Consider the following 27197-nt stretch of genomic DNA (forward strand, 5'->3'; position numbering starts at 1 on the left):
TGTCAATGTTTGGAGGAAGAGGCTTGCCAGCCAGATGATAGCAGGTGTGCCAGTAACAGCCATAAAGAAGCGAGGAGACAATTAAAAAGCCTTGGCCCTATTAAGGTAATGTAGCACAGCACTGGAGACATGCAGCGTGTGCAGTTTCCTCATTCCAAACATAAAGTGAAGCTGAAGGAAGAAAACTGGCAAGGTTATCAACTGGCTCAAGTGAAAGTCTCAACGGACCTTCAGGTGGAACTTAGGGTGTAATCTTAAAACCACCTTGTCCCTATGGCTGGACTGCCTCATGCATCCTTCAGTGAGAGCTTAAAGCTCAGTGACTCCAAGCTGAAGTGATGGCCACCAAAAAGACCATCTTGACGATAAGGTGATGTACTTAGCATTTGGTCCGTGGTTCAGAGAAGACTGAGATGCAAGAGGACAAAGTTGAGATCCCACAAGGGAGTCAGGTCTGTAACCAAAGGGTAAGTATGAAAGAGGCCTGTAAGGAATTTTGATACTAATGGATGTGAGAAGATTGAGTGTGACGATACCAGGCAATGACATGCCAATAATGCTGCAAGGTGGTCTTAAGAGTAAAGGCCAGTTCAGCACGTTGTCAAGAATCTTCAGTATCAGTGCCTCTACTGGATCTATTGTTTTGGCCTACTGATCAGGGTGGATAAATATCAATGATTTGGGGTGAGGGGGGGTGGGAAGGAATAGATTTTTTTCCTCAAAAAACATTTTATCAAAAAAATCCGATCTAAACATAGTTTTAATTAAGATACATTATAGCTCAAAGATATCTCATCATGGAATAGGGATTATAAATTCTAAGTCTATGGTATGAGACAATAGATTCATGTAATGTTGAAGAAAAGTTTTGTAAATGAGTTCCAATAGTTCATGGATTAGGGACCCAATCTTATGAGGTTCCACAGACTTCTGTATAGATTATTTAGGTTAATCTTTCTATCTACCCAATGGGACTCAGTGCTCAGTCTAGAAGATACCATCAGAGATGCTTAGTTTTGCAGTTCTCAAACTGTGGATGTGTGTTTCCAGAGGTAACATGCCTGTTAACAGCAAAAAATGTTTTTAAAATAAAATAAAATAAAATAAAATAGAGGTGAGAAATAACAGACCTCAACTCTATTGTCCCTCTGCAAATTTGTGTACACAGAGTCAATCCCTTACCTCTCTAAAAGTGCAAAGTTTCAAAAAGTTCAATGAATAGAAGATAGTTGGGGACGAAATAGATCTGGACAAGGAGAAGAAGTCTAGAGACAAATGTGAGAAACGAGGGATGTATGCTTGTTTTGTTAAAATATTATAGGTTTGCTGATGAAAAAAATCCAGAATACATAACGTTGTTGTTTTTGTTAAATAAAACAATTTAAATGTCTGTCCGGTGATGTTCTCTTCCTAATACAGCATGGCAAGAAAAGCCTCCAAATATTACTGATTAACCTGTTGAATTGGAGGTCACCTCCCAATGACTTCATAAATATCTGTTTCAGTTACCTTTGGTAAATGAAATAACCAATCATTCATTTTCTGATATAGCTGTAAAAATAATCTGAAAAGTTTTCAAAATAAATCCCTGTTTAAAAATGTATAGTGTGTACCTTCTAAAAATAAAACCTATATCTCTGAGTTGTGAAGAATATGTATGAAGGTTATAACAACCAACAAGAATGCATTTTTATGTAGAAACCCATGATTAAATCTAGTCTTCCTGACTAGTGATTTAAACCAAATCCACCCTGCTGCTGCTATGTAAAAAAAAATTCCATTTGGAGGAGAAAGTCTTCCTGGTGGAAAATGTCTTACTGTGGATAACAATTTTCTGAATCTAACAGGGCACAGTCTATTGACAGCACTCAACCAGCTAACATCCAAGCCATAAAGCATAACATCGGATTTTGGTTCTAGAATATTATGGGATGACTCAGCAGACCGGGAGGTGTAGAGGAGACTGTATGGACCTCGTTAGCAGGCCTGGTAGCCAAACCTGTCATGGCCAGTAAGAAGCTATCAGGATAGAACTGTGGTCATCCTGTTTGATCTTGAATACTATTCTGGGGACCAATGACATCTGAGAACACCAAAGGAAAGAAGCATCTGGTAATGAGCCCGGACTCAGACCTCCTGTTAAGCAGAACATGCATTTGATGTAATCTTCACAGCAGTCCCCCAATGACACAATATTAGCTCTGTGACAGACCATTTCAATGACCATTCATTACTGGTCACAGCATGCCTACTTAAGATGTCTTCAATGTTACTGCTGGACACTGGTAGGTGTAAAGACATCTGGCTTCCTGACAAAGAGGATGATCAAGTGTCTTCGTTTTTCTTTCTATTCTGCATCAATAAAATTTGAATGTCAATGCTAATAAAAAAATAGGAAGGAGCACAAACTCTGGCAAGTAAAATTTAAAAGTATAATTAAGCAGGCCAACGAAGAATTTGAAGTAACTTGCTAAATATGCAAGAACCAACAGTAAAATAGTTTTCAAGTACATCAGAAGCAGGAAGTCTGCCAAACAGGCACTGGGAGCCACTAGATGACAAAAGTATTAAAAGAGCACTCAAGGAAGGCCAGGCCATTGCAGAGGAGCTAAATGAATTCTTTTGCATCAGTCTTCACTGCAGAGGATGTGGGGAGACACTCCACATCACAGCTATTTTTTCTAGGCAACAAAACTGAAGTAGTGTCCCAAATTGATGTGTCAATAGAAGTTTTAGAACAAATTGATAAACTAAATGGTATTAAGTGTCAAGGTCCCAATGGTATTCACCCAAGAGTTATGAAGGAACTCAAATGTGAAACTGCAGAACTACTAACAGTAGCATAAAGAAAAGGAGTACTTGTGGCACCTTTATCATCGATGAAGTGAGCTGTAGCTCACGAAAACTTACGCTCAAATAAATTGGTTAGTCGCTAAGGTGCCACAAGTACTCCTTTTCTTTTTGCGGATACAGACTAACACGGCTGCAACTCTAACAGGAGCATGTAACCCATCACTGAAATCAGTCTCTGAACCAGATGACTGGAAGGCAGCTAACATAATGCTAATTTTAAAAAAGGTATCCAGAGGAGATCATGGCAGTTACAGGCCAGAGAGCCTAACTTCACTACCGACCAAATTGGAAGAAACTATAGAAAGAACAGAGTTATCAGACACATATATAAACACGATTTGTTGGAGACGTGTGAAACCGGCTTTTGTAAAGGGAAGTCATGCTGCACCAACCTATTAGAATTATTTAAGGAAATCAGCAAGCACATGGATAAGGGTGATCCAGTTGACACAGTGTACTTGGATTTTCAGAAAGCATTTCACACGGTCCCTCACCAAAGTCTCTTAAAGGAATCTAAGTAGCCACAGGATAAGAGGGAAGGTCCTTTCGTGAATCAGTAATCAGTTGAAAGATAGGAAATGAAGAGTAGGATAAATAGTCAGTTTTTACAATGAAGAGGTGGACAGCAGAGTTCCCCAAGGATCCATACTGAGACCTGTCCTGTTCCACATATTTATTATTTACAAAAGGGGATGAAACAATGAAATGGCAAACTTTGCAGATGATACACTATCATTCAAGATAGTTAAGTCCAAAGGAATTACAGAGAGATCTCATAAAAGTGAGTGACTGGGCGAGAAAACGGCAGATAAAATTCAATGCTTACAAGTGCAGAGTGATGCACACTGGAATCCTCACTATACATTGTGACGTTACACCCCATATTCTTTATGGAAATATGCTTATGATATGGATATGGCATAACAGATGTATTTTACGCAAGATGGGTCTTCAAAAGGTAGTCATTGGAAAGGTTACTGACCATGTAACAATTACAACTGTGTGTATATTTGGGAGACACCCACCAGACAACAGGCTAGCTGCATTGATGGGCCATCAGGAGGAAGCAATAAGACTTTGAAGATACTAACCTCTCTCCTTCCTGAGAGGCGTCCTGGAACATAGCTGTGACACTACTTGGTCAGGTGGTCCTGTCGCCTGGTACTAAACACTATCTTGGACTTCTAGTAATTTTCCACTAAACCGAGGGGGAGGTCAAGACGGGGAAAACAAAAGATTCCTGCCTTATGTACATCTTTTTTTAAGGCTGGGGAGTAAGGCAAACAGGACTCTTCTCTGTTGCTTTCCTGCCCAAGAAAGACAGACTGCTGAAAGTACCTGAAGAGACAAAGAAACAGAGGTGGGAAAGGCAAGGGCTGAGTCCAGACTAAGACAGGAATCTAGTCTGTAAAGAGAAATAACTGGAACTCTTAGCTACAGAAACTCGGCAACTTGCCTGAAACAACATTTAGGGTGAGAAATTACTTCTTGAAACTAGTCTCAAAGATCTTAAGCTTAGTATGCATGTACTGTTTTATTTGTTTAGTAATCTGCTTTGTTCTGTTTGCTATCCCTTATAATCACTTCAAACCTATCTTTTATAGTTAATAAACTTATTTCTTGTCTATAATATAACCCAGCTTGTGCAATTCATATGGTGGGTGGGGGGAAGAAGTTGTGCATCTCTCTGCCTCCACATTGAGGGAGAGGGCGAATTTTTATGAGCTGGTACAGTGCAGATCTTTCTATACAGTGCAAGACAATATTATCTGGGGTTTCTCTCTCCACAGTGGCTGCACATGTGAATGTTGGGTGAATCCTCTTACACAGATCTGACTGCAGTCTGTGTCTGCAGTCTGTGTCTGCAGCTGGGTGTGGTCTTGCCTGGGCGAGTGCTGGAAAGGCGCCCCTCCTCGCTGCGGCAGCTCCAGGGCTAGGGCCGGAGGATAGGCGCCTCTCCCCTGGCAGGTTCGGGCCTAGCTGGGCCTGGGTAAGGGTGCCCCGGCTGCGGCTGAGTCCGGGTCCGGGCAGCCCTGGCCAGGTTTGGGCCAGGGTAGGGGTGCCCCTCCCTCGGCCATTCCCCGGTCAGGTTCCCTGAGCTCCTGCACAGTGCTAACAAGGCTGCTGCGCAGCCGCGCAGCTTACAGGGAACTTAAGTAGACACTATTCTCGAATTAAAAATTGTAATATTATTCAAGAAGGAAGTGTCCACACAGGAAGTCATTCCAGAATAGCTACAGCCGATTGGCATAGCTATAGTGGAATAAGCCAATCAATTTCCCCCATGTAGACAAGCCCTTAGTCCTTCTGACATCCCAGTGTATTCAGATTTGCAAGGGACTCACAAGTATTTCTGTCAGTAGACTATGCAGAAGATGACATTCACCAATATCTAAAGCTTATAATACTGTTGAGTTAACAGGTTATATTAATGCATTTGGAATTAGTTGAGAATTTTACTTTGTGTAAGAATTAGGTTGGCAAATTTTTTTGATTGTTTTTAGTAAACACCTGATCCTGCTTTTGAAAAGTTAGGATTATCTAATTCACCACATTCAGGGCCTAGGCATGCAGCCTTTCAGAATCCATGCAATGACATGGCCCATGTTCCGTCTCACGTCTAGGAAATCCCGCATTCAAAAATTAAGTAATAGTTTTCATATTAAAAATATTTTTCCACTGCAGACTGAACTAATTGAAAGATTCTCAAATACTGATTAACCAAGTCCTTTAGAGGACCAAGTCATAGCATACAAACTACATTAAAGATCTTTAAAATCTGACAACTGATCTCAGTGCTTTCATTACTAAGCAGCAATTTTAAAGATTAAGTATTGAACAGAACTGAAAAAGATTGAAACTAGCACAGCAGCACAGAAAGCAGTTCAAGCATACTGAAAATTACAGGTGTCACATTGCTTCCTGCAGTTTTCATTCTAAATATTTTTTTCCAGTGCTGATTGGCTGTTTGCTCCAACATAACCTGCCCACTCTTCTCCACCTCCCACCCTCCTTTATCTTTCCATTTACCTAATTCCTCTCCTAATATAACCCCACTAAAAGGACTTAAATTAGAGCTGTCGATTAATCGCAGTTAACTCACACAATTAACTCAAAAAAATTAATTGTGATTAATAGCAGTTTTAGTCACACTGTTAAACAGTAGAATTACCAATTGAAATTTAAATATTTTGGAAATTTTAAAATATTTACATTTTCATATATATTGTATTCTATGTTGTAATTGAAATCAGTGTGCATTATTTTTTATTACAAATATTTGCACTGTAAAAATGATAAGAGAAATAGTATTTTTCAATTCACCTCATACAAGTACTGTAGTGCAATCTGTCGTGAAAGTGCAATTTAAAAATATATAGTATTTTTGTTACATAACTGCACTCAAAAACAAAACAAGGTAAAACATCAGAGCCCACGAGTCCACTCAGTCCTACTTCTTGTTCTTCCAATTGCTAAGACAAACAAGTTTGTTTACATTTACAGGAGATAATGCTGCCCTCTTATTTACAACGTCACCTGAAAGTGAGAACAGGCATTTGCATGGCACTTTTGTAGTGTGAACTGCAAGGTATTTAAGTGCCAGATATGCTAAACATGCCTATGCCCCCTCCTCCTTCAGCCACCATTCCAGAGGACATGCTTCAATGCTGATGATACTCGTTAAAAAAAAATGTGTTTAATTAAATTTGTGACTGAACTCCTTCGGGGAGAACTGTATATCCCCTGCTCTGTTTTACCCGCATTCTGCCATATATTTCATGTTATAGCAGTCTCGGATGATGACCAGCACATGTTGTTCATTTTAAGAACACTTTCACTGCAGATTTCACAAAATACAAAGAAGGTACCAATGTCGAGATTTCTAATGATAGCTACAGCACTTAACCCAAGGTTTAAGAATCTGAAGTGCCTTCCAAAATCTGAGAGGGACGAGGTGTGGAGCATGCTTTCAAAAGTCTTAAAAGAGCAACACTTTGATGCGGAAACTATGGAACCCGAACCACCAAAAAAGAAAATCAACCTTCTTCTGGTGGCATCTGACTCACATAATGAAAATGAACATGCATTGGTCCGCACTGCTTTGGATTGTTATCAAGCAGAACCCATCATCAGCATGGATGCATGTCCCCTGGAATGTTAGTTGAAGCATGAAGGGACATGTGAATCTTTAGCGCATCTGGCATGTAAATACCTTGTGACGCCGGCTACAACAGTGCCATGAGAACACCTGTTCTCACTTTCAGGTGATCGTGTAAACAAGCAGCTGGAAGCATTATCTCCTGCAAATGTAAACAAGCTTGTTTTTCTGAGCGATTGGCTGAATAAGAAGTAGGACTGAGTGGACTTGCAGGCTCTAAAATTTTATACTTATTTTTGAATGCTTTTTTTGTACATAATTCTACATCTGTAAGTCCAACTTTCATGATAAATAGATTGCACTACAGTACTTGTATTAGGTGAATTTAAAAACACTATTTTTTTGTTTTTACACACTGAAAATACTTGTAATCAAAAATAAAGTGAGCATTGTACACTTTGTATTCTGTGTTGTAATTGAAATCAATATATTTGAAAATATAGAAAGCATCCAAAAGTATTTAAATGTTATTCTATTATTGTTTAACAGTGTGATTAATCACGATTTTTTTAATTGCTTGACGGCTCTAATTTAAATGAAACAAAAAAAATAGAATACGAGATTTGCTGCCATCGCATTGTTCACTCTGCTTCTATTCTATCTCTTTCCCCTACTATTTGTTTTATCTATTTAGATAGTAAAGTCTTTAGGCAGGGACAGTTTTATTCCCTAACACAATGACACCATATCAGATGGCCCTATGCATTACCGTAATAAAATACAGTGTTTGAAGAATTTTCCTTGCCTAGAGAATCTGGCATTGTTACAATAAAAACAGTGGAATTTAAATCAGAAATGTCAAATAAAAGATAGAGATCATTTTGTTTTCAAGGAACAGCAGCCCAGGTACAGAAAGGCATTGAGACTCAAGGTTTTTCTGTACTTGGATGGGATTTGAGGAAAAGAAAACCGCATAGACAAGCCCATAGTTAGTAACAATACCAATACAGAAGAACTTCAAGAAATAATTGGCTATTAAGGAGGAATTCTGGAATATAGTCTAAGACTTTCCAAGTATAGATGACAGCATGGAAACAGAAATAAATCAAAGAGTGGAGGGAGACAAAGGGAGTAACTGGGTTAAGCAAAACAAAGACCGAAAAGTGGAGACAGGTGAGATGAAATGAAAGCTATGTGGGCAATGGATACATAAGAAGAACTCTGAAGGCAAAGAATTGAGTAAAATTATTTAATACTTCCTTTTTGGGTTCTTGAAAATATAAAAAATGGCTTGTTTCTGTAAAGCTTAATATGAACTAAAATTAAAATTAGTGCTTAATATTTAGTAAATGACCTTTTCACTGAATGAATGGCATATGGAAAAAGGCAGGAAGACCCAATATGATGAAAATCGACACTGTGATCTTTAATATTTTCTGGGGTTAAATTTAAAAACCCCTGGGCTAAACTATTTGTATCCATTTGGGCATGAGGCCCTACTGAGTTCTTCCTGCAGATCCTGAGCCTGGAGACAAGACCCCAGGGGAAAGTGGTGTGCTGAAAACACTCTTGGCCCAAAGGGAAGGACAAGTATATTGATATAAAGGTTGATGGCAACGTGCAGAGACACACTAAATCTACTAAATTTCCATCCTATCTCCAGATTACCTTAATTTTTTTTTAGCAATGGAAGAGCAGAGCCATTTCTGATTTAATACTAGGTGGAGACCTCCTGACTTCTTCAGCACCACAGATAGTAGAAAAGAGACTCCTGCAGAGTGCACCTGGTCCAAGACTTTTAGTTACTCCCTCGCCATTTCACTGATATCCAACTATGCAAACAGATTTCTCCCAAGAACCACTTCCTAAAGACTATCCATTAATGGAAGTTTTTAAATACTGTTCATACAAAGGAATCAAAGCCCTTAGTGCTTGTTCTTGCACTGGGGAGGGACCTCATGGAATCCACTGTTGTCACTGTGACAAAACTATATCTCAGTTAGAAGTACCTGATCTGCCTTGAAATAACTAGAGACAAGGAAGGGAAAGAAAAACTGCTGCAGGAGGGAGCAATGCTTGGTGGCAGTTGTCTATCAACAGCTAAATTACAGAGCTACCTAAGCCAGAGCCAAGAAGAAACTGTTTAAATTCCAGACCAGGGCTCTTTGCAGAAAGTTTTATTTCAATTATTTACTCTAGAATTTAATGGGTTGCTATCTCAAAAATACTATAGACTATCCAGTCTCCTAAACAAAGAAAATGGGATGGTTTGCATTTCAAACACAAATCCTAGCAGACAACTTACTCTTGAAAAAACACCATCCACCCATCTATTCTGCTGCAAGGCGAGTAAAGGGAAAAGATGATACTGTAAAGTGATGCCTTGCTAATCCCTTGTAGTCCTGCCTATCTCCTCCGTGATAGGAACCCAGTAGCCCAGGGGTGGGCAAACTTTTTGGCCCGAGGGCCACATCTAGGTATGGAAATTGTATGGCGGGCCATGAATGCTCACAAAATTGGGGGTTGAGGTGCAGGAGGGGGTGAGGGCTCAGGCTGGGGTTGTGGGCTCTGGGGTGAGGCTGGGGGTGCAGGAGGGTGCTCCGGGCTGGGACCAAGGCGTTTGGAGGGCAGGAGGGGGTCAGGGGTGCAGGCTCCAGGTGGCACTTACCTCAAGCACCTCCCAGAAGCAGCGGCATGTCCCCCCTCTGGCTCCGATGCGGAGGCACAGCCAGGTGTGGCCAATGGGAGCTGCGGGGGCAGGAGCAGCGTTTAGGAGCCCTATGTTTAGGAGCTGGAGGGAGGGGACCATGCCACTGCTTCTGGGAGCCGTGAAGAGCGGGGCAAGCCCCCGACCCCACTCCCCGGCTGGAGGTCAAGGGCTGGATTAAAACATCTGGAGGGCAGGATGCGGCCCCCAAGCCGTAGTTTACCCACCCCTGCAGTAGCCTCTCCCTTCCAAGCACAGCTCTTAAACATGATTCTTGAGGGGTGGAAAGTCAAATTCTTCTCCCAAAAGTCATCTGCATTTAGAGAAAATGGTACAAATTTTCATTCAATGTGTGACTGAGAGATCCTAGAATTTAAAATTTAACTATTTCTTCTTGCATGAGTTTTTTAAACTAAATTATCTTTGTTGCAGAGTGAGCTGCACCTCTGTCCCCTTCCTGGTCTGAGTGCACTCCTCAGGTGTCAAGCTTCATGCCTTAACCTCTCCTAGGGCAGAATTATTCATTTTTCCCTGCTTTTAAACCAGACACTTGGCTATTGTATTCTGTATATCAACCACGCTGCTTAAAAAGCAGGTCCAACTAGGTTAAGCACCTGCTGTTCTTCCCTTCTGTGACCAGAGGTATATACAGTGACCAGACAACCTTCCAAAAAAAAACAAAAAAAACAAAAAAAAACCCACACCCACAAACCACAATTATTTTGTTTATTTACCAAAAATTAGAAGAAAGCATAAAATGATGAGAATTTGAAAACAAGAGAATCTATAAGCATTTCTCATATCTGAGGTTTGGCATCACCTGATGATCTAAACTAGCTAAGCTTCTTCAGACCCCCAGGTGGGTGGGTGTGTGTTAGTCTGGTTTTCCGGAACAGCACTCCTAACAGCTACCTCCCTGCTCAGGGGTGTCCTGTTTAGCCAGACAAAGGTCCTTTGTTCTTTTCAGTTCCTGGGCTTTTACCCTTCTGCACCAAATCAACAAAGAAAGCTCAGCAGGAGATCAGCACAGGGCCATCCTTCGGGATGGGCGACCATCCAGGATGCTGTGGTCGGGGGGTGGCGCCATGCAGCAGCGCAGTAGCGAGCACTGCTGGTGTAGTGTCAGGAACTGCTCCTGGCTGGCAGGGGAGCACCACATTGGAGGCTGCCCAAATTTTTCCCTGCTTCCTTCCAATGCAGGAACATGGGGGGGGGGGGGTGGAAGAGGGGGGAGGGCGGTGATGCACAGATACTGCTCCCCACCCCTCCCCCCCCAAACGCTCCTCTATGTCCCCCTAGTGGCCAGTGAAGGGGGGAGCAAGGAGCAAAGCCAGGGCTCCCTGCATCCAAGTGACTTTCCCCACCTGGGCTGTGCGGTGAGGTGAGCATCAGGAGCTGCTGCTCTCCTGCCCTCCCCTTACACAGCTCAGGTGGAGAAAGTGACTTGGCTGCAGGGAGCCCTGGTGTTGCTCCTCGCTTCCTCCCCTCACAGCTTCCTACGGGTGTGCGGAGGAGCAGTGTTCTGGGTGGGAGCAAGCAGCAATGCCAGCTTCTCCATGCATCCAAGTCAGTTTCCCCATGGGGGCGCAGGAGGGGGGTACAGAGGTTAGGGGCACAGGGGGCACAGTGCAAAGGTTAGGGGCAATGGGGAGGGCGCCATGCCCACGTAAGACAGAGGCACCAAAATATAAGTTCGTCTAGGGCACCATTTTACCTAAGGTCGCCCTGCAAGCCAGACACCTCAAAGACAATTGCTCTCCCACTGTTTTATACACCTGAAGTGTTTACCATGGGGTCATTTAACTTGTGCCACTATTTCCTTTCTGCTTGTTAAATTAAACCAATCTATTCATACAGTTAATATCCCAATAACTAGGTCAATATACAATATTCAAAAATTAGAGCAGCTCCATGTCTGTCACATAAATATCACCATAATTGCAACAGGCAGGCAGGCAAATTTTGTGCCTAATCTGACCCATTTATATGCCAATTTTGTAAGGCTGAATTAAACCAATATCAACTGAACCCTGGGGCAATAGCAGCTGGAACAAAAAATTACTAAATAAAGCAAAGGAATAAGTGACAATGTAAATGCAATATAACAAATTTTCACTCTAGCTTAAATTATGAAATGTCATCCCTGCCTTAAATTTTTCCTATTTCTCTGCACACTCACATATTTGGATTTATATAACTAATCTGAGTTAACTGCAGCTTAAGGATTTTTGTTTTTATGGCTTATTTTATTTTGTACTGTTAATACTGATTTTAGTGCAAGACAAACTGATTTTTTCCAAGTCAAAAAATAAAATTTTTTTAATAGTGTTTAATTACTTGTGGAATGAGACCAATGGTTCAAAAATGGCCGACAGTGAGGATCTGATTGAGGTTGTTTAAGGAAGCCATTCTTTTTATGTCAGCTTTTACTTACTTACACGGACCCACAGACACACACACACTTTCAAAATATACAACGTAACTACTGAAGGTAGAGGATACCTTGAGTAATTTAGAAAATGTATTTGAGGAGAATGGTCAAAATTTTCAGCATCTACTCCTATACTCAGAAAGCCGCTATTCCCTGCATCAGATTAAGTCTTTTGTTATAGTCAGAACATAGGGAGAAAAAAAGGGCCAAGGTGAGTATTAAAAAAATTAAGACTTTTTAAAAAAAAAATCAAGCATACTGTTGAATTAATTTCTATAATGCCCTGATGAAATCATGAGCTCTCTATAACTGCAACTAGTCTCAACCTAAACACCTAACAGACACTATAGATTCTCGAACACAAACTTGTATTCATAAATAGCCCTTTAAATCTACCCTCAACACACACACACCCACACACACCCCTCCAGCTCTTCTATGCAGCTTGTCAGCAACAGAGAAGCTAATATGAGCAGTGCATACAGCATTTAAAATAACCTTACAAATCTACCAAAATCACTTTGCGAATTGGTCAGCAACTGGTGCCCACTTCCACCCCCTCGGGTCCAGACACAATACATCTGACGCATATGTGCGTCACCAGTCTGGGGAGCATGAAGAAGATACACAGGAAACCTGTTTTGAGGTGGGACTATCAGACAACACCTAGAGAGCCTCAAAAAAACAGAAGACATTTAGAAAGCAATTAGCTCTCCCATAAAGATTTTTCTTCTAGCATACTCTCCTACCCCTTTCACCAGTTTAGTTTACTATAGCAGTGTACTTCCTAAAAAACCCACCCATAATAAGTTCATTTGAAAATGAAAAATTTAAACCTGCATTGGGGTTTTTTAACATACCAATAGTCATAAGGTTTCTTTTTTTCCCCCAAATATTATAGTAATCTGTCTTGGTCATTTCAAGTAAGGTAAGTACCTTATAAGATCTAATAACAGCAAATTGCAGACTATGGGCACATGTAAACCCTCTATCATGAGTCAAAGCTTCTTCAAAGCTATATCAGTACAAGTCTATAAAACATTTAAGCTTTTGTATCTAGGCTTGTATGCACACGTGTGCAATGCATGACACATTCCAGCAAGTGCATTGTCTACAATATTAAATTCATTTTATACAACAGATATTACATACACATTATCATGTGGATTTTTAATTTCACTCACTAATTGAAAACTATGTTAAACAAGTCAGTATTTACCAGGGATGAATGAATCAGTAGTCCTGAATCCTCGTTGGTCAAACTATGTGCTGTATATTCAAGGGCATTATTTTCTCCTTGATGTTTGCAAATATAAGCACAGTTTCTTTCAAAAACTGTACGAATGCCTTTAAACAGAACCACACTAGTAGTGCAACCCATTCCAAATGTGTTGAATTTGCATTTCTAGCAACCCTGGCTCCATTTGCAGAATGTCTTCCTTTGCTCCACAGGAACAATTATCCTTTGTATCATCTTCAGGTCCAGGATCAAGTACCTCACTAAAATAAAAGCCACCAGCTTCTATAATGCAACCTTGTTTAGTTAAACAGGAGGCTGCCAAAAATCCAGCCTTATAAAATAAAATAGGAAGGTGATGGAAAAATAAAATGACAGTTCAGCTGTAAAACTCTCTCAAATAGGATGCTTTCACCATATGCTATTACTGTAGGATACAGCTGAAAAAGTATTCCATACAGTTAAAAAATAGCTTCTGATTCCTGTTTTTCAAAGATCTTCAGAACATATCCAAGATAAAAAGAAATTGCGAAGATAGTGCTGCAGTTTCTGCTGCTAGCCACAAAGAACCTTTATCTGCTGCAAGAAAGAACTCTCCCAGAATGCTTAGCACAGAGTTCGTACTAGCAAACGCTTCTTTTCTTGACCTAAATATGCTTTTTGTTGTTTAATATGGCCCTTCAAAACTGATGAGGAGGAAAAAAAAGTCAAATGAGGAAAATCATTAGACTACAGCTGCTATGGAAACACGCTACTTGTTACTGTATAAACCTATTTCGAACCAGCCTATGCCTGAACTGATAATAGCTAGCTGATAGCTATCCACAAGGGAACAGAAGATTGACACAGAAGTCTTTTCACTTCCCTCCTCCTTCGTATGAGAAACTGTCACTAAGTTCCAAGGTTGCTCAAACAATTTGTATAGTGGGAGTGCAGAGAGCCTTTGAACCAAACTGTAAATTGTATCTGATGGAAACCACTTCAAGCCAGGGGATGTTGCCACACCCCTAGCTCCTGCACCTATGATAAGTTCCAGTCTACTAGAAAATGACTGTTTAGTTCTCAATGGCTAACAGTCAATAATCATGCAAAAAAAAAAAAAAAAAAAAGAGAACATGGCCAAATGATTACCTCGTTCAGATTAACATCCACTTCTGGAACAAAAATATAGTATGAAATTTTAAATACGTACACAAAATCCTTGGTTACATAATGCATTATATCCACGTATAGAGTCCTAACACAATCCATCGTAACAGTTAACACTCCCATTCCACAACCTGTTTTGGTGTCTTTATGAATGATAATGTGAAAATGCCCTTAAATGATACTGAAAATCAGAAAAGTTGTTCTTACGTACGTCACCTGTTATGTAATTTTCACAAGCTGAAAATGCAGACTCGTGGTATTAGAAATCAAGACAAAACACACATTGAAATGTGGAGTGACAATCTCAAAATTACTGTATGTCAGAATCAAGCTTATTTTATGTTAGTCTGTGAAATGAGAGCAAACGTTTTTAATTTTGAATTAAAAGCTATGGACTTTATCCTGAAACTGGAGGAAATCTTGTAGTTTGAACAGGTGAATAAGGGACTGTGAGGCTTTTAGCATCAGGAAAGCATGGTAGTTGGTTCTCATTTTTAGTATCTCACAGGTTGCTGAGGCTTTTGTTAACACCTGTGGGGTGGGGTTAGGAATGGGGGAGGGAGGTACACCAAGAAATTCATCTTTTTCCCACCCTTTGTAGAGGCAGTTTAAGGGGACTAAATTCTTATTCTACATCTCAGCAACTAATGGTTCCCACTGCACCCAAACCAAATATCCAAAAATTACTGGCACATGAGTTCGATGTTTCTGCTAAAAATCGATCCATAGTGAAATAGTTAACGTTGCTATGTAAAGATATTTTTCAAGTTTTCCAGCAAGTGACTCTGTCACCTGACAGATATAAAAAAAATGTCTAGAGAATTTTCCAGCCATGAAGCACTTCAGAGGTAGACAAGCATCATCCCCATTTTATAGATGAGCAAACTAAGGAACAGCTCTAAACCATGGTTGCTGGAGTTAATCTGAGACTGGTAATTATTAACTGTAGAGATGGAAATCTATCTTCAGGGAGATATGCCAGGGTTGATTTTCAGTGGATCAGAGCTCCTGAGAATTCTATCATCTATGACAAAATTAGACAATTTCTTGTAGTTCATTAGAAGATGAAGTTAGATTCATAGCTAGAGAACGTACTTCAGGGCTGTAGAGACATCCTGATGGCATTTGCCTCTGATTAGCCAATCATTTAGGTATAGACAGACCTAGATTCCTGCAAAAGACCTGCTGCCACTATGGCTAGGAATTTTGTGAAGACTGCTCTAGAGAGAGGAACGGTAAGGCCTTGTACTGACTGAGTGGGCCCCACTGCAAATCACAGGTACATTCTGTGGGCCAAATGGATGGCAAATGTGGAAGTACACATCCTGCAATTCAAGAACCACACACTAATTTTGAGACTGAAGAAATGGCATAATTAAATCTAGTGTTATCATCCTGAACCTGAGACCGTGTATATATTTGTTTAATTTCAGCTATAGGATAGGATGAAGACCCATCCTTTTCTCTTCAGGATAAAGAAATATTGGGGAGCTGAAACTTCTTTCCCTATTCTCTAGAGATGCTTTCTCTATGGCTCCTATGCAGAGCACTGAAGCCACTTATTTTAGTTGGCTCTCATGAGAAGGGCCCCTGAAGAGGGGCAGGAAATAGTTGGGGTAGACATGGTTAACAACTTTTAGCTCACATGGGTCAGTTATTGCAGATCAAGCCCAGTGTAAAGGTGCAAGGCAACAGCCAAAAATAGGGATGGGTTCTTGAGAGGTTTTGGTATGCTCTCGATGCTCACGTCAAAATGTGCTGCCTAGAAACAGGTGTCAAGGAAGACAATCTCCTCTTCCTGGAGTGTCTGGGGTTCTTCCTCTGTGAATAGTCGGAAGGTCTACTTTGAGAGTAGGAAGATGCCCTGTCTGTCTGCATTTGGTACCTGAAGGGCTTGCGGTTCAAACCTTGTGTATATACACACACACTCTTTAGCCATAATGTAGCACTGGAATCCTTGAGGAAATGTAGAGAGTTATCTGTGGGCTCACTAAAGATTTCTGTTCCCTCAAAGGGCAAATCCTCAACGGTGAACTGCACCTCCTTAGGGAGGTCTGAGGCTTGCAACCACTAAGCCCTGTACATGAACACTGCAGTGGCCATAGAGCTAGTAGCTGCATCCAATGCATCCATGACTGCTTGGAAGAACATTTTCACTACTAGTTGGTTCCCCAAGACATCCTCTCTCACCTCTTACTGGAACTAAGATATAAAGGGGATATATTGTGTTCCAATGTATTTAGGCCCTGATAGTTGGTGATCTGAAGCTGTAGTGACACCAATGAATATGATTCCACCCCCCTTCCCCCCAACAAGTCCAATTTCTTAGAATCTTTCTTCTTGGGACTACTCTTTGCATGCTTAGATTTTTCATGCATGTCTGAGATTGTGTCTGGTGTGTTTTCACCGTAAAACATTTTTGAATCCTTTTTGTGGCTCCTGATAAAACCTCAATGCCTGAAAGCAGAGAAGTGAAGACGCTCGGGTATGCCATAAGGTCTTAGCTAGGTCCAGGATGCAGCTGGTGGATAGAGCAATCTCAGCAGACACAGTCAAATATAAAACGACACAGCTTGTGGGCTTTTTTTATCTATCACCAACATTTCAGCTGTCCTGCACCATTACTAAGACCAAAACCACAGCTTTGTCTGGAGTAGACAATGATAGGTCCCTGGGAGGGGAAGGTGAATGCTCTTGAGGGATCTGCTGATAATCCTCTCTCAAGTATTTGTTCTCTCTCCTCATGGTGGTATGACCAGAGATGCAGATGGAGAGCAGGATCTTACCCACTTTCTAGGAAAGAAAGAAAATTTGACTCCTTGAAGCACAGGCCAGAGGTTCCCCAATAAGCCCACAATGGCCATGGCAGCATATTATACTTGTATGGCTGGTTCAACAAAAATTTCCCAGGCCACTGTCATGCCTGTAACATATGTGTGTGGACCCTGTGGATACCTCTCCTGACCCTAGAGGAGAAGGCTCCCCACTGGATGTGGGTGAAGGTATCTGCCCAGGTGACTGATAGGGAGTCAATGTAGCTGAAGGGCAATGCTAACCTCTGATGACACCTCAGTAGTGGGAGGTCAGGAATATGTTCAACTGGAGACTGAAGGTTTTTGGTGCCAAGGAAGTAGCCTGGGGACAATGTAGATTCCTCTAGTAAGGAGTCAGCCAGTACACTCAATGATTCTAAGGACTGTGCTGATGTATAGGCTGCCACCAGGATTGATGACTATGTCAGGTGGTATTTCTTCAGCACCAAATTGAAGACTGAACCTGCATAACTAGCCTTTGTAATAGGAGGAGATATACTGGGTTTTTCCCTGGAGGACTGATGACCAAGACTAAGACTCTCTTTGAGGGAGGACAAGGACTGATGCCAGGAGTCATGTCCGTCCCTGTGGTTGGTCCTGTCTTATTTTATGGTAGTGGTCTTCAGTGCCAGAATGTGTTAGTAGTGGTGTAAACTCTGACAAGTTTTTTTCTTGATACCCATTTGTCATTACTAAACTTATGGATGACATGCCAGCTAGCATGGGGCACTGCCAGATGAGGATTTAACAAGTATCGGATCCATCTTTGAGGTGGAACTTCTCTTCTCATAGTCAGAAGCTAGCCAGATGGTTTGCTCTAGGAGGCAGAGTTTGCAACAGGCATCCCTGGATTTCAGAGTCTTCATGGAGAAAGAGCTGCACATTTATCTTTTAGATCATGACTCACGCCGAGGCAAAATAAGCAACAATTGTAGCCATCTTTCGGAAGAATTAAGCCACCACAAGATGTACATGGCTTGAAGTCCCAAGGCTTGGAGTTTGCCATTACTGGGGGAGGGACATAGCACCAAAAATAAACAAATGGGTGTGAATGTTCAATGACCAGGTTGGAAAGAAAAATCTGAAAGGATAAGAAGGGTCAAAATCTAACTTGGATAAGTCAAATCTAAGAAACACCAAGTGGTAGCAGTTTACCGTGACTAGTTCTGTCAGACTGCCACAGGTAGTAAGAGGGAACCAAGGGATAGTTGAGGCTACTTTGCAAGATACAGGTATGGCTCAACTGACACTTTTATTCAAAAGATTCCAATCTCATGTGCACAAGGCCCACCTGCATTGAGAATGGGATCCACACTGACATACTCCAAGAAGTAAAAATACCAACTGACCACACAAGTGATCTTAAATATCAGAACTTATGGCTTAAAGTCATTAGCCATTAAAATTTCAGAAAATTCCATCTTTTCATATCAAGTCCTAGTCAATATAGGAGTAAAACTGATTCACAGTTTTATCGCATTTTCGTTCACTGATACCATATCAGGAATTCCCTCTGCATAACTACCTGTCAGTAAATTGTGCACCAGCAGCTAAGGGTCAACTGCAGGCTCTACACTATAATGGAGTTTAAAAATAACAGTGGCATCCGATAGCACTTGAAGTATGTGTCCATAGCCAGCCTAACTCTAAAACATATTTTCCACATATTAAATGACAAGCACAAAAATGTAACATTGTCTTGAGAACGTTACTTTTATTTCAGAGTATAGTATTTCAGTCCTTAAGTATGCACAGTGCACTCCATCTAGTGGTTAAGCTACATCCATTTTTTAAGTTTTGTCCTAGCTTTCAGATGTTTATTGCAGGCTATTCACAGCAAGACAGAATTATTAGAACAGTGAGTAACCTATTAGATTATAATATAAAATCTACAGAATAAATGTGACAATTATAAGACAACAATTCAATCATGGTGCTCTACAGAGAGGCCACAGGAACAAGTCTTGAGTGAGTTATCTTAGCCATCAGAATTCCCATGCATAAGTTAACCCCAACATTCTTTTACTGAAAATGGACATCATAAACTGGAAAAGGAAGTCCATTGTTACCCCAGCACAACAACTGACTGGTAATTTTTGCTGACTCCCTAAGATAAACTATCCAAGCATAGTGCTCAGTAAGGGCTGTTAACTAATATTTTAAAGAAGCCACAGAGTAAAACCCTAGAATTGTACCAATACTACTTATATTTCTCCCCAACATCGAGCTTTTTTTTTTTTTTTTTGAGTAATTGAGGTTGCTCAAAATAGTTCATTTACCTAAAAACCTGAAAATAAACAGAGCAAACTTAACAGAATAGATTCCTGATGTCATTTGTACACACAATATCTCACTCCTACCTAGCCATAAATACCCAATGTTGCATGAAGGTCCAGTCACACCTACTTATCAAATGTAACAGCAGATGTGCAGGTGTAAGTAAAACCCCAGTGTCCTATTACAGTGTGTCTCAACCTTTCCAGACTACTGTACCCCTTTCAAGAGACTGACTTGTCTTGCATACCCCAAGTTTCACCTCACTTAAAAAGTAGTTGCTTACAAAAATCAGACAAAAATACAAAAGTGTCACAGCACACTATTTGTGAAAAATTGCTTACTTTCTAATTTTTACCATATAGCTATAAAACAAATCAATTGGAATATAAATATTATACTTACATTTCAACGTATAGTATATACAGCACTATAAACAAGTCATTGTCTATGAAATTTTAGTTTGCACTGACTTTGCTTTTTATGTAGCCTGTTGCGAGTTGATGTAGCCCCTGGAAGATCTCCATGTACTCCCAGGGGTACTTATTCCTGGTTGAGAACCAACTGTTCTATTGTGGGAATAATGCAGCATGGAATAAATTCTATGAACTGAAAGATGTGTGATTGTCTAGAGGAAAAGGCATAGATAAGTCATTATAACGGGTTGGTTTTGTGAGATTCTTATAATCCCTGAAGCAACCCTCGATCTGTTTAAAGTTCATATGTGTGTGTGGAATTTGCAGTGGTCTTATCTAATTACCTAAAAAGGAAGACTACAATGTCTAGTTGATACCAGTGCAAACAACAAGAAGTATGAATGAAATCTGTGTTGGTATTAGGCTTTTTTCTGTTGCATTTGAAGGAGCAGATGTTACAGAACTACATAAGCTGGGTGGGGTATTTTTACCGTTTAACAGTTTTCTAAAAAAGATTTTCATGGCTAATATTCTTGGGTTTTTTTAAAAAAAGGGTTTAGGTGTTATGTTATTGTGAGGTGGACAGGAAAGAGGAAGTTACTCACCTTGTGCAGTAATGAGGGTTCTTCGAAATGTGGGTACCTGTGTCACTGCACCCCGGCACCACAGATGGGAGATTTTTGGTAGCAGAGCTCAGTCGGGGAGCCTGTGCACAGTAGTCGTCTCACGGTGCTGTTTGTGCCTCATCTAGCGCATGCATGACCTGACACTTCCTTCTCTACCGCAGAGCTCAATTAGTGAGCTCCAAAGTAGAGGGGAGAAAGGTGGGTAGTGGAGCACCCACAGGGACATACATCTTGAAGAACCCTCATTACCACACAAGGTGAGTAACTTCCTCCTCTTCTAGTAGCATCCCTGTGAGTGCTCCACTTCCATCCACAGTGGAGCACTGCTCTACTGTCATGTGAAGGGGCTTCAGATTTGCGTATGTTGTTGCAGAGAACACAGTAAGGCCTAATATAGCATCTGACATAGAACACTGAGTGATGGCAGAGTGTTTTGCAAAGGTATGCTCAGAGGCCCAGGTGGCAGCCTTGCATATGTCTGTCAGAGGGATATTGTTCAGGAAGGCTATAGGCATAGCTAAGGAAGGCATGGAGTGAGATCGGATCCCTTGTGGGGGCTCCTTGTTACGCAGTCGATAGCAAAGTTGGATACACACAGAGATCTATTTAGATAGTCTCTGGGTTGATACTGCACATCTTTTGGAGCATTCTGTTGTGGAAATAAACAGTCTTGGAGATTTCCAGAAGGATGTGGTTCTAAGTAAAATGCTATGACTTGCCTGACGTCGAGCATATGTAGGATGGCCTCTTGAGAGTCCCCATGTGGTTCTGGGTAAAACATGGCAAGCTGTATGGGTTTTTTTTTTTATGAAAGGACGTCCATATTTTAGGCAGCATTTTTGGGTGTGGTTGCAATGTGACCATATCTTTAGCGAAGACGGTGTAAGGCAGCTTGGCCATCACTGCCCCAACCTCGCTGACTTGTCTGGCTAAAGAGATCGCAACTAAGAACAGAACTTTCATGGACAGATGAAGTGAGCAGGTCACTAAAGTTTCAAAACGGGCTCTGGTGAGGCATTCAAGTACAAGGTATAAGTCCCATGACGGTGTAGGTTGTTGGACTTCCAGGTAAATGATCTGTATACCACTGAGGAAGCGTTCGGTGATCAGGTGTGCAAAGACTGAAGTTCCATCCAACTGACAGTGAAAGGCTGTGATAGCTGCTAGGTGTACTTTGATTGAGCTAATAGATAAGCCCGATTCTTTCAGTTCCAGTATGTAGTCCAGTATGATCAGGAGAGACGCCATGACTGCAGTTAAGTGTTTTTGTTGGCACCATAATCTCTTCCATTTTTGGAGGTAAGTAGTGGAAGTGGTGGATCTCCTACTATTTAATAAAACGTTTCACTCTTTTTGAGCAGGCTGATTTGTCGTGTTGGAACCATGGAGGAGCCATGCTCGGAGGTGAAGTTTCTCCCAATTTGGTTGGAGAGTCCAGCCTTTGTTCTGTGAGAGGAGATCCGCCCACGAAGGAAGAGTTCATGGAGTGCATACTGCCAAGCGCAGAAGGTAAGGGAACCAAGTCTGTCTGGACCAGGTTGGAACAATCAATATGACATGGGCCCTGTCGGTTCGTATCTTGCAAATGACTCACAGTATTAGAGGTATCGGTGGGAATGCATACATGAGTGCTGAGTCCCATTTGATGAGGAAGGCACCCCTATTGACTGGGATGCTAGTCCCACCCTGAGGCAGAGAAGAGGGCACACTTGTCGCTCGTTGCTGACACAAACAAGTCTACAGATGGAAAGCTCCACTTCTAAAATATCAATTGGAGGACACTATTGTAGATTTCCTATTTGTGTTCCTGGAAGAAATGTCTGCTTATTGTGGCCACCGTTGTGTTCTGGCACCCCGTGAGATAAGATGCCGAGATGGTTCAAAAAAAAATAAGTAGAGCAGCAATCCTGCTCCCTTCCAATCTCAAATGCAGAAGATGCTTTACCCCAGAAACCAACACCTTGAGTTTATCCAGAGACGAGAGGCAACAGACAAGAGAAACCTAGGATGCCTAGTATTGTACAGGTTCACAAAGGGAAGCCCAGTCAACTTCCTGGAGAAACTGATGGAACAGCTTCTGCCCAGTGTGGTACTGGAATCCTTCCGATTCTTCATCCTCTGTGACCTCCGCCTCCATACAGCCAACACAAAGAATACAAGAGTACTCGATCTCATGACTGACACTGAAGCCACAGGATTCTTCTAGGCCGTATCTGGATCCATACATACAGACAGACATGCTGGTCCTACTTTCAGCCAAGGAGCGAACACTGGAGATAGACCACTCTTCTAGTCTTGCCACTACCTCAAAACAGGCAGAGATCAGAGCCTACAAAGCTGGTCTACCCACAAGATCCCTTGAACTCTCTACTTCAACCCTATGAGAATAAGATATCCAAATACAAGGCCGAAGTGCCAATGAGTTAGCACAATAGGACAAACCACCAGTCTACCGCCATCAACACCTTGGCCCCAAGCCACACATTCCTCCCACACCAAACAAGATGATCATCATAGTTCACAAATTAACTTCATAGGTCAAAAGAACACCAGTGAGTGGTGAAGAAAAATACTGAACCCATTGCCAGCAGCACTATAACTCTTAGGGTGCCATGCTACTGCAGTAAAGAAGGCAAAAAACAAGTCTACTACTCTGGAACTCTCAGTAGAAGCAGTCAGCAGTGCTATTCGGCACTGTGAACTAGCTAATCACTCAGACTGCATAGTCCAAACAACAGATGCAAGTATCAACAGCTGTGAATAGGACATGATCTTATCAAAAGTATACTAACAACTGAAAACAAAACTCTGAAGAGAAAATTCCACCTCTGACCAGATTGTATTATAAACCCCACAACCTCTGAGTTTTTCCCCTCACACATCTTAAAAGCTCAAAAGCCCTGGGGGCGTAGGGAGGAGGAGAATACATCCACAACTTCTGAAGCTAAGCCATACCCCTGATGGCTAGTGAAAGCCAGCCAGAAAACCAATTATGCCCAGTAGTAATGGAAATAATCAATGCCTCCTTCAGAAAAGCGTACCTACCAAGCTCTGAAAAATACAACAGTTTTCGAAATCTTCAAGAAGGATTGAGTAAAACTGAGTACCATCCCAGGAGGAATAACCAAACCCACCACCATGCAACATCCTAAATACCTTGCAATCAGGATTCAGACAAGAGCAAAGCACAAAGAGCTCAAGTGGCATCGAAAATGTGACCTTACAGCCATTTCTACAATCATAGCAGTGGATCTCAATGCAGCTTTCGACACAATAACATGGTGTTTGTCATCAGTAGATCTCAAAGCTCTTTAGTGTATTTATCCTCAACACCCCTGTGAGATATAATCCCCATTTTTACAGATGAGGAACTGAGGCACAGAAAGGCTAAGTGACTTCAAGACCACTGAAAAGTTCATGGTTGAGAACATAATTGAACCTAAGTCTCGTGCATTCTAAGCCAGTGCCCTAACCACTGCGTGGACCATCCTTCCTTTCCACAGACACAAGGTATCAATAATATGACATGGGACTACTACATTCATTCCTCCAGTTGAACTCGGTGATGGGTAACTGCTCCTCCTCTCCACTTGCAGGGTTCATTACTATTCCCTCTAATTATTAGTGGCCTGGGGGAATCCCCAACCTCTATTTGATGCATCCGTGATTAATGTCCTTGTTGGGAAGGGGTTTGAGAACATTACCCTTCCTTATACATTGTTGGGTTATAAACCACCATTTAGTCCTGCAAGGACATGAAATGACACCCAGATCTTCCTGTCCATCAGGTGTCTTGCTGGGCAGTAGACTGACTTCAGTAAGAGTTGTAGAACACAAGGAACTATGGCAAGTGGTGTCTTGTATGTGCATACCAACGTATTTTGCAACACTCCAATGCAGGTCCATATCATCATAGCTGGTTTTCTTTCAAGCTGTTGTGATAGCAGGCAGGTACATGGTTTCCTCAGGCAGATACACATTCTCCAACCTGAAAACAAAGCTCCTATGAATTCTATCCTCTGATGGGATAAAAGAGTTTTTCCATAGTTAACTAGGAGACCCAGCCAGATAAGCAGAGAGCTACCCTAGGCTCATCACCATCTCTTGCTGGGATCTGCCCCGATCAGCCAATCATCCAGGTGAAGGTAAATGTGGATACACCATCTTCACAGGCGGACATTTTGTAAAGGCTCTTGATTCTGTGGGAAGTCCAAATGGCAGTATCTTTTACTGGTACTGATTCGGCCCCACTCTGAATCTCAATTACATCTTGTTGGTTGGGCAGATGACTATGTAGAAATACACGTCTGCACGTTCAGAGCCATGAACCAATGTTGAGCCTGCAGAAATGGAATGACAAAAGCAATTCATGTATTTGCCCAGTCTTCTCAGATCTAAGATAAGATGAAGACCTTCTTCTAAAAGAGGAAATATCTGAAGTAGAAGCCTCTTCTCCTGCACTCCTGAGGTATCTCCTTGCCAAAGCAACAAAACTAATTTTTTTTTATAGGCTGCCTTGAGAAAAGTATCTGAAAAGGAATCAGTAAGGGAATAAGGTGAACAAGTGAACAGGTAACAATATGTGATGGTGTCCAACACCTTTCGTCTGATGTGACAGTGGACCAAGGCAGAAAGGCAGCTCCTTAAGGTGATGACAGGCTTTAGATGGGAGCCACATAACAGCCTGCCACTCATCAAACCTGCTGTCTTTATGAGAGTGCTGAGTGTGCAATGGAGATTAATGATGGGAGTTCTCCTGGTTCTGAAATGACTACATGGATTATTCCAGCAGAAGTAACTTGAGTTTAGCATCCCTGGATTTGGGGGTCCTTGAGGACAATGCCCAGCACACCAAGTAACTGATATGGCACCCCCAGAGAGAAGATGCGTCAGATGTGTCCCTCAGTGAGTCCATCACAATACAAGCAGGGTTTGAGTCCACCATGAGGCATGGCAGTTGGCACAGAGCACCTTGCCTCACTGTACAGAGGTGGTGTACAGGGAATTACTGGAGGTTTTTTCTTTTCATATCAAATTCAAGGAAGTAGCAAGGTGAAGATGAAATTTTTTCAAAGAATTAGTGAAAAAAGGAATGACTTTGCAGTTTTAAGAAAGTGCTGAGTCAGACACTCACTGAGTTCCATCTCTTGCCACAGGCAACATGAAGAAACACAGAGGAATGTGACTGCTACATACTTTATGCCCTTGCCCAGGAGCATGTTCAGCCCTGACAGACAAACCTACTCAAAAAAATCCAATCTCACATGCATGAGGTGCATGCACACCTACAGTCAGATGCACATCTACACTGACATGATTCAAAGAAATACGGTTCCACTGTTGATAAAGACAGTATATTGACAAGTAACACATGATCTTGCAATGAGACCCTATGAGCTAGCTTCAGAATGGTCCTGTTTCAATAAAATTGCACATATTGCATATATTTAGTTACATACATTTTCAGATTAGTCCAATATTAAGTAAAAAGTATTAAAGTTGATGTTGGCACCTTAATGTTGGAAACAAATTCCATTAAATTAAAAACATCATTTGCAAATGATGTTATCTACACTTTCTTGCAGAATGTATTAAACAGCAAAATAAGGCAGAGAGCTTCACAGACATAAAACCCAACCTCAACTACTTAATCCGTCATCTAAAAGCCAAAAGGTAGAAACAGATGAGAACTTTAAAGATGGCTCCATCTACAGCTTAATTGCTAACCTGGACATAATCCAAGCAACTGGAAAATAGCTGATACGTAAGTAAAACGGATGGGAACAGAGCACCTAATTGATAATGTTTGGATTTACCTGTAATCTCCAAAGATTAACAATTTATCTTCAAGAAAATTGACTGAGGACATGTTCTTCAATCTTAAGGTCAAAAGTTTGTGTGTAAAAGGCAGAATGCCAATTAAGATGGAGACTAAACTCTTTGGGTGTTATGATGAATGCTGGAATGGAAGCCATAGATAATGTCGGTTTGATGGCAAGACCTTTGAAGTACACACATGGTTTACAAAAGCAACTTTCATACATGTTTGAATGAAATTTAGATAATGCCTATGTAGTGTATTTTGAAAGGCAAACCACTGGATATTTTAACTAGTGCTATGGTTGATAGCTTGAAATGTCTTTCATGGTGTGCTTTAATATACATTTCTGAGCTTGTATATTCCTATTCTTTGTCTTGAAGAGCAAACTGTCTAATTAGAATTTGCTTTCATTTACTAGTACTAGTTGTAAATTAGGATTGCACCTAGTGGTCCTAATCTGGATTGGGGCTCCTTTCTCTTGGGCCCTCAACCAATACAGAAAAGGAGAATCTTGGTCCTGAAAAGCTTACTGTTTAAAGATACAAACAGAAGAAGGGTAGAGAACATGCATAAATATACAAATTAGTATAGTAAAAGAATTGGCACAACTTTGTTAGTCATGTGTACTTAGTTTTATTTTTGTTTGGAGGTTTTTTTGTTGTTGTTTTAACCTTTCTTAGTTGGGATTAGAGGAAGGGAGGGAGTACAGAAATAATAAACATAGGTTGTCACACATCTAGCCATAATTAACAGGGTGGGTTTTGTAGGCAT

General features: G+C 41.1%; 1 protein-coding gene across 11 annotated transcripts in view; it reads right to left on the reverse strand.

Moving 5' to 3' along the window:
• DOCK9 (dedicator of cytokinesis 9) overlaps positions 1 to 27197 on the reverse strand; it is a 328156-nt gene that overhangs the window by 275585 nt on the left and 25374 nt on the right. For 4 of the 11 annotated variants that reach the window (XM_074962950.1, XM_074962943.1, XM_074962912.1 and 1 more), the window contains exon 1: positions 13310 to 13915. The exons of 5 other annotated variants lie outside the window; for them this stretch is intronic. In XM_074962950.1, coding sequence (XP_074819051.1) covers positions 13310 to 13471 — 162 coding nt within the window. In that variant the 5' untranslated portion in view covers positions 13472 to 13915. Of the gene's footprint in view, positions 1 to 13309; positions 13917 to 27197 lie in introns of those variants that run through there. 2 more of the 11 variants (XM_074962978.1, XM_074962972.1) reach the window with 1 other exon arrangement.

The sequence above is a fragment of the Natator depressus genome, chromosome 1 (assembly GCF_965152275.1).
Source record: "Natator depressus isolate rNatDep1 chromosome 1, rNatDep2.hap1, whole genome shotgun sequence".
NCBI classification, from domain to species: Eukaryota; Metazoa; Chordata; order Testudines; family Cheloniidae; genus Natator; species Natator depressus.